The sequence below is a fragment of the Stegostoma tigrinum genome, chromosome 32 (assembly GCF_030684315.1).
Source record: "Stegostoma tigrinum isolate sSteTig4 chromosome 32, sSteTig4.hap1, whole genome shotgun sequence".
Taxonomy (NCBI): Eukaryota; Metazoa; Chordata; class Chondrichthyes; order Orectolobiformes; family Stegostomatidae; genus Stegostoma; species Stegostoma tigrinum.
In genome coordinates, this window is record NC_081385.1 from 4,583,042 (window position 1) to 4,598,325 (window position 15,284).

At 43.0% G+C, this 15,284-nt stretch overlaps 1 protein-coding gene across 3 annotated transcripts in view; it reads right to left on the bottom strand.

The window, feature by feature from the left end:
- sorl1 (sortilin-related receptor, L(DLR class) A repeats containing) overlaps positions 1-10,077 on the bottom strand; it is a 182,135-nt gene extending 172,058 nt beyond the window's left edge. For 2 of the 3 annotated variants that reach the window (XR_009442868.1, XM_059638993.1), the window contains exons 1-3: positions 10,028-10,076; positions 8,451-9,713; positions 5,755-6,509 (exon numbers count right to left, since the gene is read on the bottom strand). Coding sequence is in view for 2 of the 3 variants with exons in the window: in XM_059638993.1 (XP_059494976.1) it covers positions 5,755-6,048 (294 nt within the window). In the remaining variant the exon portion in view is untranslated. Of the gene's footprint in view, positions 1-5,754; positions 6,510-8,450; positions 9,714-10,027 lie in introns of all 3 variants that reach the window. The other variant, XM_048561943.2, reaches the window with a different exon arrangement.
- Positions 10,078-15,284: the final 5,207 nt, after the last annotated feature.

A 15,284-nucleotide genomic window follows, 5' to 3' on the forward strand; every position in this document is an offset into this window, starting at 1 on the left:
TGTTAGTGAAGTTGATGAGCTGCTCCAATTCAGCCTGAGTGTAGGATGCAGCATCGATGTAACGGCAGAAGAGTTAGGCAGAGACTGTTCAACACAACCGACAAACACGCAGGTAGAGCAGGGGCCCATGCAAGTGGCCACGGCAACTCCTGGATTTGGAGAAACTGGAAAGAGTTGATGGAAAAGTAATCGAGAGTGAGGACTAGTTCAGCAAGGTGGAGGAGGGTATTGGGGGAGGGGACCTGAATGGGTCTGTTGGAATGGAAAGAACTGAGGGCCTGTAGGCCATTCTTGTGGGATATGGATGTATACCTTGTTCATGTTGCGTTTACTTTGCTCTCAGTAGAGAGGACCCATTCTCTCTCTCTCACACCTTAATTTACACCCATTTTACATCTCCCTTTCTCTTTCACTTTGCTTCCCATTCATTTGTACCCTTCACCCCTGCACTACCTCTAATTTTCCATTCTAAAACAGGAGATTCGTTCTTGACCTTCAACTGCTTCTCTCTCCATAAATAATATCAAACCTACTGAGTGTTCAAGTCCTGTGTTTCTAACACAGGAACTTCCTTTCTGAATATAACTGACTGACTTGACCTCGACCACATTCAACTAGTGCATTCCAGGTCCTGACTAGCTGCTGTGTGAAAAGGCTTATTTTCCTCATAATATTGGCTTAGTCCTGTTCTTGAAGCACTCAATACTGTACATCTGCAATTCAAAATAATAGACATGAAACAAAGACAAGAGAAAGATAAGTAGCTTGGCAAGGTTTACAACACAGAACTAAAATGAAACCAGACATCTTCCTGTTTATTATGACTTAAAATCTGAAATACAGACACACCAAAACCATAGGTTGCTACATTTAAATGGAAGATGTTTAGAAGGAAAGCTGAGATCCATTTTGAAGAATTAAAATCGATTTTTTTTTCCCCTTTGGTTTGTGGAAAGTGTTTAGTATTCCCACCCAGCAATTTTCTCCCTTATCTCATGAAGCTACCAATCATCCACATCTTGCTCCATTGTCTTAAACTTTGATAATCTTGACTGAAAGCTGGACAGTGTCAGCAACTTAATGAGGACATAAGGAACAGGAGTCTGTCAACCTGTTAAACCTGCACCACCATTTTACACGATCAGAGTTGATTCAACATTTAATCGCGTTTTACCCACAAATGCCCATCCATAACCCTTTAAGCCAAAGATTTTTTGATTACTAAATCTTTACTTTAGACACTGTCTGGAATAGAGAATTCCAAGGATTCACAATATTTGGCTTCAAAATGGATAACAATAGTGGGAACCTGACCAATCTATCTTTTCCTAGCCGAGATGCACTCACTCATGAAAACTGCCACAGTCTAAGGGGTGCCCTAGTTCAGTTCAACTCGTGCAGAAAAAGCCTAGTGCATACTTAACGAGATTACAAGGTGTTGAGCTGGATGAACACAGCAGGCCAAGCAGCAGAGGAGCAGGAAGGCTCTCGTTTCCGGCCTACGTCAGCCTTCCTGCTCCTCTGATGCTGCTCGGCCTGTTGTGATCATCCAGCTCTACAACTTGTTATCTCAGATTCTCCAGCATCTGCAGTTCCTACTATCTCCGCATACTTAACGATACTTCTTACAGTGCTAGCCTTTGTCTTTCTGACAATTTAGGAGTTCTAGCCATAAAAAGTCAGTCAACTGTGAGTTTACTCAATGAAAAAGTATTTGTAATTACTTTTTAAATGCTGGATTAATGTTTTCTCCAGCTGTTTCCTTACCCCCCATATCACAAGATTCATTGAAAGTTCAATTATTTTGTGATTGAGAAACAACCATGAAGTGTTTTAAAATTTATAAATTTTCCATTTTTCTAAATCAACCTACTCAGAGATGTTATTACATATCTGGAGCAGGTAGGACTTGAACCCAGGCCTCCTAGTCCAGGGATAGGGTCACCACTACCATACCACAGCAGCCTTTCCAATTTTCTACTTCCATCTTTTTTACAAATTGATATCAGTTGGGAGGGCAGTATAAAACGAACTAGATATCTTTGGTTCTCATCAAGAGTCTCTAGTTGTGAGGCACTTAGAGGTGCATTGATCATGACAGATTTTAATTCCTATCCCAAAATGTTGCATTCAGCAGTGGAACAGAACATGCTTTGAATCCTCATCAAGATTAGGATGGATACCTTTAAAGGGTTATCTTACGAAAACTGACAAGATATCTTCCCTGTTCATCATCCTTGCCCAGCCTCAATTCTGAATGGCTGTCATTGTAAAACATAGTTGCTGCTCCTTATGTATGTTTCAAAAGATTCAACTCCTCCAAACTTCTGCAACCTAACATACTGACTCACACTACATTCCACTTCCTCAAGAACGTCTCAAACTTATACTGGCACTCATGTCAATGTAGAATACAAGCTGTTCCTTTTTAAAACATTTCTCCATCTATCCAGTAACCTGCTCCAGCCTTACATTTCACTGTGCCCTCCAGTTTGTTACTCTTTTGACACAGTAGATACTGAAACTGTGGCTCCTGAAAAACTTTACAGGGGCAGCAGTGGCACAGAGATTAGCATTGTAGCCTCACAGCGCCAAGGGCCAGGGTTCAATTCCAGCCTCAGGCATCTGTCTGTGCAGATTAGATTCCCTACAATGTGGAAACTGGCCCTTCAGCCCAACAAGTCCACACCACCCCTTGGAACATCCCACCTGACCCCAACCCCCTATAACCCACACACCCCTGAACACTACGGGCAATTTAGCATGGCTGATCCACCTAGCCTGGCAGGGGGAAAATTTTCCCTGCCCCCCCAGTTTTATGAAACTACATGGAGAAGTCAGTGGAGAACAAAACGGTTGCATAACATGGACCTCTGTCCCAATTCTTTCAGCTGTGAGGCAGTTCCATTTGCTGAAATGTGGCCCAAACTCTGTCTTCCATTCTTGGACTGATACAGAAACATTTAGAATTGTAGACACTCAAATGCAAAAAAATGAATTTTAGGAACGACATATGTTCACGAAAGCTACAGTTGTTTGGAGCTGAAATTGTTCCTTAAGATGACTAGGGATCATCATTTCAAAATTGGGTCAAAGTTCATGGGAACCCCTTTTTTTTAAAAAATGTGGTATCACAGTTGTTCTCTCTTCATAGTACTATCATGTAATTACACAGACCTATAACCTAGCAAAGTTATGCAGAGCATTTCATACCATTACAGAAAATGAGGTGGGATTACACAGTAAAAATGGTAAAGACATACAGCAAGATAAGTTTCGGGAGAGAATTGCAGAGCATGTTTGAAAGTTCTGCCACCTCTAGACACCAATCCTGGTCTCGGCCCAAGAAGATAATAAACAGGAGTTACAATTTAGTATCGAGGAAGGTGTGGGCAAGCATTTAAGAGCCTAGGGCTGGTGCGGTCACGTAGGTTAAAAAAGTGTCCTTTTAATTTGCTGGAGAATTATTTTATCAAAAGTTGTTAAATAAATAGTTTTATGCCACAAGAAAAAAAGTGTAAAAAAGGGAGTTATTTAAATAAAACTTGAAGTAAGCAAATGATTCTTGACACCTATAGTTTTTACTTAACTAGACACCAAGTGGTGTTCAAACAAGTGGTGGTAAACAAGTGGTGAGTGTCAGCAAACGTCATATTATGTCACCAAGAAGACCAACAACATAAACTTAAGCATTTACTAAAATTAATTTGTATACTGAAACAGCCATCCCATGTTCAGGGATTAATCAATCCCTCAATTATCAACACCCTATTACTCTTATTTCTGGTTTAAAATAGACAAGAACCAGTACAGAAATGCTGGACAGCTGCTCCTCTTCACACTTTTTACCGTCACTTGCATCAATACGTTCAGTCACAACTGAATAACAGGATTCTTATGGCCCAAAGGGATAGCAATAAAAACAGATTTCCATCAGCCAAATCTGGAGGTGAGACTTGTTACTAAGTAACTTTCTTTCCAGAACAGTGCAAGTCTAAAACTATCATTACAGCAAAGTCTAATATTGTGCTTTGCAGAAGTTACTAAATTTCAAGAACTAAAAGTATCTAAAAAAATTGGAAATTTAAACTTTTCTTGCAAGTACATTATCAAGCAAATCATAGAAATTGATATGATGGAAGGCCATTTGACCCATTTTGTATCCACCTAGCCTGATCCCACTTTCCCCATTTTGGATCTCTCATACAGTAGGCACAGCACTTCAAAAACTTCTGAGGCAGTAGCAAAATTTATGCCTTTATCATTCATTGAGGCGGTGATTCACAGCTGAACCTTACAGATTGTTTTCTGGCAGCATTCCTAACAGGTAAAATGCGCTTATTTTAAATCTTTAGGAAATGAGATTCTTCAAATTTTCTTCAGTATCCTTTCGAGAGTTGAATTTAAGAGTCAAATAAACACTTCCATTTTCATAGATCCTAATTAAAACTCCCAAAAAAAATGCATATTTAGTATGATAACCAGACAATGAAAATCATGAACAAAAACAAAATCGCTAGAAAAGCTCAGCAGGTCTGGCAGCATACGTGAAGGAAAAAACACCAAGTTAATGTTTCGGTTCTGATGACCCTTCCTCAGAACACCCCGAGGAAGGATCATCGGACCTGTAACGTTAACTCTGCTTTATTCCTTCACAGATGCTGCCAGACCTGCTGAGTTTTTCTAGCGACTTTGTTTTTGTTCATGATTCACAGCATCCACAGTTCTTTTGGTTTTTAATGAAAATCATGACGTCAGCTGCTTGACACGGTCCTCTTACTCAAAATGAGGTTTCAGGCCAAAAGCACAGCTTTATTCTGGGAAAGGCACTACGTTATTGCCCATCCAAAACAGGAAATGTCAAAATGTGCTGCGTACTCAAATTATCAACTCCATCAGGAAATCTCTCAAACCTAAAGGGCATTTCTTCAACTTGAAATAAACTTGAATAAATTTGTTGTTTTTCAGACCATATTTGATTGCATAATCAAACAAAAACAAAAACATGGGAGCAAGTTACATACCCAACCGTAGGAGTTAAATCAAAAACAAAAACAAAAACAATTAACACAGAATCCATTCAGCCCAACTGGTCTGTGCTCCCTCAACAAAGACGCTTTTCTGTCAGTAAAAGGAAGGACACATCTCTGATTTTCGCGACAAAAACAAAACGATATCCTGCAACCACACGCATCCGCCCCAGCACATCTCTAAAACAAAATAGACATAGCCAGGTATATCCGCATAAATAGATGAATGCCTCTTTAATAAAAACACAATGCAAGAGCATCGACTTTCATTGTTAACATTACACTTGCCATCTGCAATATTGGATAACTCCAATATTTGTACAGATGGAAAGGTTATTCTGCAACACAATAGGTATAATAAAAACAGTGATCATACAGTACGCAGCATTAGTTGAAATTGAAACGAGGTGATAAACAGCAGATTAAAGAGTTGGCAATTTTAAAAAAAAGGGGTGACACCTCAAGTAGAAGAGTTTAAAAAAAACAAAAATTACATGGCTTTTTTAAAGACCAATGTAAAGGAATAATTTAAGAAATTACCCTAACCCTAACTTCCGCCTGCAACCATCAAGTTAAGCAATTGCAGGAGTGCGATTAGTACGATTTATGTGGGAATTTACAATAGATTCTCTGAAAAGGATTGAAAACACACAGGCAGTTGACGCCAAGTGGGTGACCGGTGGGGGTCAGGGTATTTATTTTGGCGCTCGGTGAGGTCGCGTACCTGTCCGAAGACCTGCAGCTGCTCCTTTCGGTCTATGCTCCTGCGCCACCGGTGGCGGTAGTTCTGCTCCCTCAGGTTGCCCCGAATGTGGTCGCGGTCCGGCGGCAGCACCGTGCCCGGACTCCGGTGGCTGAAGCCGGCCGCCACCGTGAAGAAGCCCCGCTCCTGAGGGTCGCCAGCCGCAGCCCCGTGCAGCGTCTGCGAAGTGACCAAGGGCCGCCGGGCCGCGCCGCAGGCCAGCAGAAGCTGCAGGAAGGTTAAAACGCACCAGAATCTAACACCTCCAGCCGCCATCTTAACGCCGCTGGTGATCACTGATGGATTGTTTTTTTTCTGACGGCGGATTTATTTCTCTCTCGCTGGCTGTTCCCGCCCCTTTAATTGCCCGACGCTAAAGTTTTTTTTTGGCGGGGAAGGCGGCGCCTGAGAGGACGAGCTGAAGGACCGGAGCAGCAGGTTTGGCAGCAAAAGAGAGAATTTTTTTTAAAGCAGCGTTAGTGTTTGAAGTCGAGCGATGACCTTTCTTCGGAGCTGAAGAACAGGGTGTGGAGGCAGTCAGTCAAGGAAAAAAAAACACCTCACCTTTCTTCCCCAGGACATTTTCCAGCCCCTCAGGGCTCCATATCATTTGAGAGCAACAACACCTCCTGACAGTGTCACGGGTTGCTTTCGGCAGAGCCAAGCACGTTTTCACCCACTCACAGCCCACATTGTCACCTATCGAGCTTCTTTTCTCATGCAGAAACTCAGCGAGCCTGTGGAGAAAGAGGGGGGGTTTAATAAAAACATATCGTTTCCAGCCCCCTCACCCTTCAGGAACAAGGCAGATGTTGCTGGAGAAACTCAGCACTTCTGGAGAGGAGAGCAGAGTTAACGTTTTGGGTACAGCAACCCTTCTTCAGAACTCGAAATGTTAACTGCTTCTCCCCTCGCACATAGTGCCAGTCCTGCAGAGTTGCAATTTGTTTTTGTTCCAGGTGTCCGGCATCTGCGGTCCTTCAGATTATATTGGTTTTCTGCCTTTTCTCGGTTTATTATCTCAATTAGAGATAACAAGGTGTAGAGCTGGATGAACATAGCAGGCCGAGGGGCAGGAAGGCTGACGTTTCGGGCCTAGACCAGCTCAATTACTTTGCCCGCCTAGCTTCTGCTCTGTCTGGAACTGGAACAAAAGCAAAGTTGCTGGGAAAAGCTTTTTTTTCTGATGAAGGGTCTAGGCCCGAAACGTCAGCTTTTGTGCTCCTGAGATGCTGCTTGGCCTGCTGTGTTCATCCAGCTCCACACTGTTATCTCGGATTCTCCAGCATCTGCAGTTCCCATTATCTTTGCTGGAAAAGATCAGCCGGTCTGGCAGCATCTCCCTGCCTGATATCTGTCTCTGACTTGGTACAGTGTTCCTGTGAAGCCCGACCAGAAGCTGGAGGAACAACACCTCATTCTTCCGCTTGGAGACCCTATGTTGAGTTCAATAATTTTAGGACCTAAATTCTCCCATGTCCGAGCCCACACACCAGATCTTGTTCTCGCATAGCCTGTCATTACACATCCCCTGTTGTTAGTCACTAACAGTCCCCGTTAACAACTATTCCCTCTCCCAGCCTCATCATTGGCAACTCCTTTTATCTGTCCAACTGTCTTTCTATCCTAGAGATAATGGGAACTGCAGATGCTGGAGAATTCCAAGATAATAAAATGCGAGGCTGGATGAACACAGCAGGCCAAGCAGCATCTCAGGAGCACAAAAGCTGACGTTTCGGGCCTAGACTGCTTGGCCTGCTGTGTTCGTCCAGCCTCACATTTTATTATCTTGTCTTTCTATCCTATTGTTTACTCCCTAACCCGCCCACCTCCCAATTTTCTGCACGTAAATTGACGTTTTCCCAGCCACTATCAGTTCTGGACCCGAAATGTCTTGTCCTTTATGGATGCTGCCAGACCTGCTGAGCTTTACCAGCAGCTTTGTTTTTGTTCTGGATTTACAGCATCTGCAGTTCTTTTGGTTTTATTTTCTCTCTCGGCCTATCTATTCATTCCATTTCCACCCCTGTAACAATACTTTTCTCACTGCTATCAGTTCTGAAGAAGGGTGAGTAGACTCAATTAATTCTGTTTTCTCTCCAGAGATGCTTTTCTCCAGTAACTTCTGTTTTCATGCCAATCAAAAATTGTGCATCAAGGCTGGTAAGACAGATGGAGAAAGAAACAGAATTAACATTGAATCCTGTAAGACTTCTTCAGAATTAACTGTTCTAAAGGGTTGCTAGATTCAACGTTAACATCACATCTTCTCACCGATGAGCATGTGAAATCTTGTTACATTCAAGGCTAATGGGCTTAGTGTACATTCTATGACTCTACGATTTAGCAGATCTGCTGAGTTTCTCCTGCAACTTCTGATTTTTGTTGGTTTCAGATTTCCACCATCCACCATTCTTTTGTTTCATTGTACAGCTGGCAACCTGGTATTCACTGTAAGGGTTGTAGAAACAGAAACCATTATAACATTTGATTTATTTACTGTCATGTGTATTTTGTTACAAAATACAATGGAAAGTGTTGTCACTCCGTGCCACCTTAAAACACAAAAATAAACCAAAACAGAATACAAATGCAGAAAAATAAAGTAAAAGTATTCACATTGAAAAATGGAATTACCAGGTAGATAGGACAGTGAAGAAAGTCTTTGATATGCTTACCTTTGTTGGTTGATGCATAAGAGTTTGGGAGTTGGGTGATCCTGTTGTTGCTCTTTGGGACATTGGTTAGGCCACTACCTGAAGAGTGTGTGCATTTCTGATTTCCCTGTTATAGGAAGGATGTTGTGAAACTTGAAAGGTTTACAAGATGTTGCAAGGATTGGAGGGTTTGAGCTATAGGGAGGCTATATAGACTGGGGCTCTTCTCCCTGGAGCATGGGAGCCTGAGGGGTGACCCTACAGAGGTTTATAAAATCGAGGGGCATAGAAAGTGTAAATGGGCAGAGTCTTTTCCCTGGAGTGGAGGAATCCAAAACTAGAGAGCATAGGTTTAAGGTGAGAGGGGGAAAAGATATAAAAGGGCAACTCTTTCACGTAGAGGGTGGTGCATGACAGAATGAGCTGCCAGAGTAAGTGGTGGATGCTGGTACAATTACAACATTTTAAAAGGCATCTGAATGGGTACATGAATAGGAAGAGCTTAGTGGGATATGGGCCAAATGCGATTAGATTTATTTGGGATATCTGGTCAGCATGGATGAGTTGGACTGAAGGGTCTGTTTTGTGCTGTATATCTCTATGACCCTACAACTCTTCTTGTTAAGTGCTAGGTCATGTGCCAGGTGACCAGGATCAAGTCTCCTTTGGTTTGCCACTGGAACAAAAATCTTTGGTGTAATTTTGCCTCCACTGACACCCTCACCACTATTAGTCCTCACTGGGCCTTTGCAACACAGACACCTCTGACACTGCCTGGTACTGTACTGGCACAGACTTCACTCTGCCACTGCCATCATGAGTCTGCTTTGGTACTACCTTGCTGATGCTGCCAGGTCTTGTATTGGGTCCAAACTTGCATCTGCTTCAGAAGTGCTAGGGCCACCTCATCAATGGAGAAACCTCCAGGAACCCAAACCTGCCCCTAACACTGGCATGATGAATCCACACTGGGCTTACTCACCATTGTCTCAACCGTGCTTTTCAGCAAGAGGTAAGTGAAATAAAAGGGGAAAAAACACAATAAAAACAGAGAATGGACAAGCCATAAGCTCAGAAGCCCTACTCCATCACCGTTTACTGGAGGCCCAAGTAGTATTTACATGTACTGTTCTATGTTCTGTGTACACTTGTGATGCCAAGACATAAGGCTAATTGCTAGTAAATGGAATTAGAACAGTTAAGAAGTTGACTTTTGACTGAGGAATCTTATCCTTACATGCAAAAACAGAAATTGCTAGCAAAACTCAGCAGGTCAGGCAGCATCTGTGGAGAGGAAGCAGAATGAACATTTTAGAATCCAGTGACCCTTTTTCGAAACAGCTTTTTTCTGTTGCTAACAACTAATTGTCTCTACACAACCCAATCCAACTGGCCCTCACGTAACCCTTCACCCAAACTCTCCCCAACTACCTCAGCCAACTCACTCCCACTTCCTCCATCAAAACCCCCTCACTTCTTCACCAATATGCTTCCCCTGCAAATCCTCCCACCCTCCCCATCTTACTCTCAACAATCCCTCTTTCCCCACCTCCCACATAAAAGCCTTTTCTGCTCCTCACTCCCTCCACCAAACAAACCTCTTCCATCGTATCCACTCTCATCAATCCCTCTCGCCCCCCTCCATCAAAGCCTTTTCCACTCCTCACTCCCTCTGCCAATCAATCACAAAAAGTCGTCGTCGTCGTCATACCCACATAAATCCCCTTACCCCGCCACCACCAATCAAACCGCTGGCATTTGGACAGAAGCCGCCCAAAAAGGGCGGGATGCCTAGCCGGCGGCCAATGGCCGGGTGGATTGAGCTGTCAATCCCGCCGCCAGCAGTCTCTCCGCGAGCAGGCCCTCACGTTCGCATGTGGCGCGAGCCCCGCAGCGGGCTGGACGATGCCTGCTCTTCAGCCAATCCGCTTGGAGGTACGGGGTGAGGGCGTGCTATGTGCTGTCAATTAACCGACATGTGTATGTGTGTGGTCTGAGCGTTGAGACCGCGGAGGAGGACTGCCGGGGGAGGGAGGGAAAGAGTGAATGGTGAATCTGCTTCCCTCCCTCGATTGCGGCATCGCCTGAGAAAGCAAGTGTCGCTGTAGGCTTCTGCCTGTCCCAAAAGTTTTTTTTAAACTCTTTATTTTATCAATGAACTCATTTACTACTCTACCTGGAACCTCGCCGGAGGAATCGGCCCCTCGCACCCATTCCAGGAGATAAGGGCTGATCTGAACTTTGAACCAGTTCCACGTCCTCAAACATCTTTGGGCGAGAAAAATCAGTTTATCTTTTTTAGCATGTTCGGACATGTTATGGTACACCGCCATGGTGCATGGGTCTTTGACCCTAATCTTTAACCGAGTATAACTTCAATATTTTTTAATTAACGAGTGATTATTATCGAATGGAGTTCCACACTCTTTTTATCCTTTATGTATAGAAATCTTTCCTAATTTCGCTCCCGAAAGATCTGACTCTAGTTTTTAGATTGTGTCTCCTAATTCTGAACTCCAGGGCAGTGGAAATAGTATACTACTACCCCAAAACACCCGGCACCTTCCCCTGCAACCGCAGGAAATGCTACACTTGTCCCCACACCTCCTCCCTCACCCCTATCCCAGGCCCCAAGATGACATTCCACATTAAGCAGAGGTTCACCTGCACATCTGCCAATGTGGTATACTGCATCCGCTGTACCCGGTGCGGCTTCCTCTACATTGGGTAAACCAAGCGGAGGCTTGGGGACCGCTTTGCAGAACACCTCCGCTCGGTTCGCAATAAACAACTGCACCTCCCAGTCGCAAACCATTTCCACTCCCCCTCCCATTCTCTAGATGACATGTCCATCATGGGCCTCCTGCACTGCCACAATGATGCCACCCAAAGGTTGCAGGAACAGCAACTCATATTCCGCCTGGGAACCCTGCAGCCTAATGGTATCAATGTGGACTTCACCAGTTTCAAAATCTCCCCTTCCCCTACTGCATCCCTAAACCAGCCCAGTTCGTCCCCTCCCCCCACTGCACCACACAACCAGCCCAGCTCTTCCCCCCCACCCACTGCATCCCAAAACCAGTCCGACCTGTCTCTGCCTCCCTAACCGGTTCTTCCTCTCACCCATCCCTTCCTCCCACCCCAAGCCGCACCCCCATCTACCTACTAACCTCATCCCACCTCCTTGACCTGTCCGTCTTCCCTGGACTGACCTATCCCCTCCCTACCTCCCCACCTATACTCTCTCCACCTATCTTCTTTACTCTCCATCTTCGGTCCGCCTCCCCCTCTCTCCCTATTTATTCCAGCTCCCTCTCCCCATCCCCCTCTCTGATGAAGGGTCTAGGCCCGAAACGTCAGCTTTTGTGCTCCTGAGATGCTGCTTGGCCTGCTATGTTCATCCAGCCTCACATTTTATTATCTTGGAATTCTCCAGCATCTGCAGTTCCCATTATCACTCACACTACTACCTGCCCTACCTATTCTCCTTAATAACCAAAAATGTTAATCAGAACCTCCCTTAAAGTTTCAGATTTTCAAGGAATATAACCGTCATCTTGTAATCTCTCCTAATAATTGAACTCTTGGAGTCCAGTTATGATTTTGGCAAATCTATGCTGCAGTCAAGGAAGCCAACTGATTCTGCTGAAAGTTTACTTCATAGAAGTGGTCACAAGTACTGCATATATGGTATCATGAGGCCTCACTCTGCAAAATGATTCAATTTTTGCATTTAGATTAGTATTACTATGGTGTGCTCACTTTTGTGCTTGTATCGACAGGGTGTGGTGAGTAGGAGGCATGAGCTAACATTAAGTTTGCATGGACAGGATGATTGACCATACCGGTGAATGCGTATTAATAGGGATTGATGGGTTATGTGGAATTATTGGGATACTGAGAGGGTGGGAGAGTCTGGTGTATATGGCTTAATGTTTAAGAATACAATTCAGATTGTAATTTGCTTTTCAGCAGACTGCCGCAACACACGGTAGTCCATCTGGCCATCTTCAATGTGGAACCAGAGCTGGCTTGCCTAACTCATCCCACAATCCCATCCCTCTCCAAAGTGAAGAGCCCACCATTTGGAGAGTTTCTCCCATCAAGCCTGAAAACTGGAAGGTTTCCCAACCCGAGCTACCTAACTCAAACAGGAATTGGGGCTTTAATGTCCCAATTGTAACCAGAAGTGGACAATAAATGTTGTATTTGTTAGGGGAGTTGGTGGCATAGTTGTAATATCGCTGGACCAGTGTGGCATAGTGGTGTAAACCTGCAACAGTACTGGAGTCCAGAAACCACCATGGCAGATTCTGAAATTTGAATTCAATATAATCTGGAGTAAAAAGCACTATCTAAATAGTGGCCATGGAACCACTATCAATTGTAATAAAAGTCCATCTGGTTCACTAATGTCCTTTAGAGAAGGAAATCTGCCCTCCTTACCCAGTCTGAATTACGTGTGACACCAGGCTCACAGCAACAAAAACAGAACTTTCTGGCAAAACCCAGCAGGCCTGGCAGCATCTGTGAAGAAAAAAAAAGAGTTAACATTTCAGGGCCAATGACCCTTCCTCAGAACTGATGATAGCTAGGAAAACATTGGTTTATATGCAGAAGGTAGAGAAGGGGAGGATGTAGGGAGTAAAGGATAGGTGGGGATAAGAACCCATAGAGATAGAAGAGTAGTTCAATAGACAAATAGGTACACTAAGAGTATCCATTAACAGCTATTCACCCTCCCAGCCAAATCATTGGCTGGAACCCTTTGTCTGTCCAACTGCTCATCTCTCTCTTTGGGCACTATCCCCAACTATCATTTACTCCCTATCCCCTCCCTCTCCCGACATTCTCCAAATAAATCAACGTGTTCCTAGCTACCGTCAGTTCTGAGGAAGGGTCACTGGACCCAAAACATTCACTCTGATTTTTTTTTCCTTCACAGAAGGCTGTCAAACCTGCTGAGCTTTTCCAGCAGCTTCTGTTTTTGTTCCTGATTTACAGTTCATTCAGTTTTTATCCAGACTCACTGTAACTTGGTTGATTCTTAACTGCCCTGTGAAATGCTCTAATGAGGCACTGGGCTCAAAGGTAGTTAAGGATGGACAATTAATGCTGGCACAGTCAGTAATGCCAATATCCGATAGATAAATAAATAAAAAGAAACCTCTACTACCCACAAATAATAAAGAAAAAAGCTGCATTGAAATGTGTTGATACAAGTAGGCTGAATTCCATCATTGCTTGAGGAAATATTTTTAATGAAAAAACCCTAATCAAATTCAAACATTCGCAATGTACAACTCCACACAAGTTGAACAGGGAAAATAAAACGTTATGTTAAATCAACCAATCTGTTTGTGTGTGACACAAAATCAAAGTCCAGTCTGCTGACCTGGTGGATATTTACGATTAGGCAGTTAACCGCAAGCAGTTAGGAAGGCAAATGGTTGTTGGCCTTCATCACAATGACATTTGGGTACATCGCAGGTAGAGATAACTTGCTGCAATTATATCGAGTTATAACAAAATGCCACCTAGAGTATTTTGTACAATTTTGGTCCTCTCCTCTAAGGAGAGATATATTTGCTATTGAGGAAGTGAACAGATGTTCACGAGATTAAACCCTGGGATGGCAAGATCATTTTATAAAGAGAGATTGAGGAGACTGACGTACTGCTGTTTCTATATTTTTATGTTTGCCTCTCTGTTCTTTGGAGGACTTTTCTATATTCAAAGATTTGCCACTTGAATGATTCATTGGCACTTGCATTTTGCAGTTAATAGTACAGTAAAATACAGTGAAAATCTTCAACTGTCGCTACAAAAGGAGCACAGCTGGTTTATAATTCCATTATTCAATATTTCTTCCTATGCCTCAATATCCCTATCTTAAAAAAAACTATCATTATCAATTGCAAAAGAATCATTTCGTCTAGCATTCATAGCCACTTGAACAAGTTGCAGATTTCCGTTCTGCACTTCAGCCAATACAATAAGTCAAAATAATTTGTTACATGAAAAGCAGTTTGAGACATTAAGCGAATGTTAAATACAGGTGTAATTTCATTCTCATTGCATATTTTTCTTAATGAGGAGGAAATGGCCTAGTGGTATTGTCACTGGACTGTTAATCCAGAGACCCAGATAATGTTCTGGGGACCCAGGCTCAAATTCTGTCATGGCAGATGGTGGAATTTGAATTCAATAAAAATATTTGGAATTAAGAATCTAGTGATGATCTTGAATCCATTATTGATTGTTGGGAAAAACCCATCTGGTTCACTAATGTCCTTTTAAGGAAGGAAACTGCCATCCTTACCTGGTCTGGCCTACATGTGATTCCAGACCCGCAGCAAAGTGGTTGACTCTCAACTGCCCTCTAGGCAATTAGGGATGGGCAATAAATGCTGCCTTGTCAGTGACGCCCTCATCCCGTGAATTAATAAAGGAAAAAAGAACTATTAGGTACCAGGCCTTCCTTCCTTATGGTTAGATATTACCAAGGTTATGTTTGAAAAATATATAATTTGCAAAAGTGAGGAAGGGCAGAAGAAGGTGGAGATTTGAAGTGCTGGGAGAATGTGTTCAAGTTAGAAATGCAAATAATTTTGAAACTGTGATCAAAATTGGAGATTGTTTTCCTTCTATCCTAATAGACATAAAAAGAGAAGAGATTCAAAATAAATTAGTACAGCTGAAACTACTTTGGAGAAAAGAAGCCTTAAACGAAGAAAAAGGATTGGAAGTTTTAAAAAGCTGAGAATAAGAAATTGATACTTCAGTCATCATTTTCAAAATTAAAATTTGAAACACTGCATGTTGAATTTGATAAAGCTATCCCTTCAGGAAAAT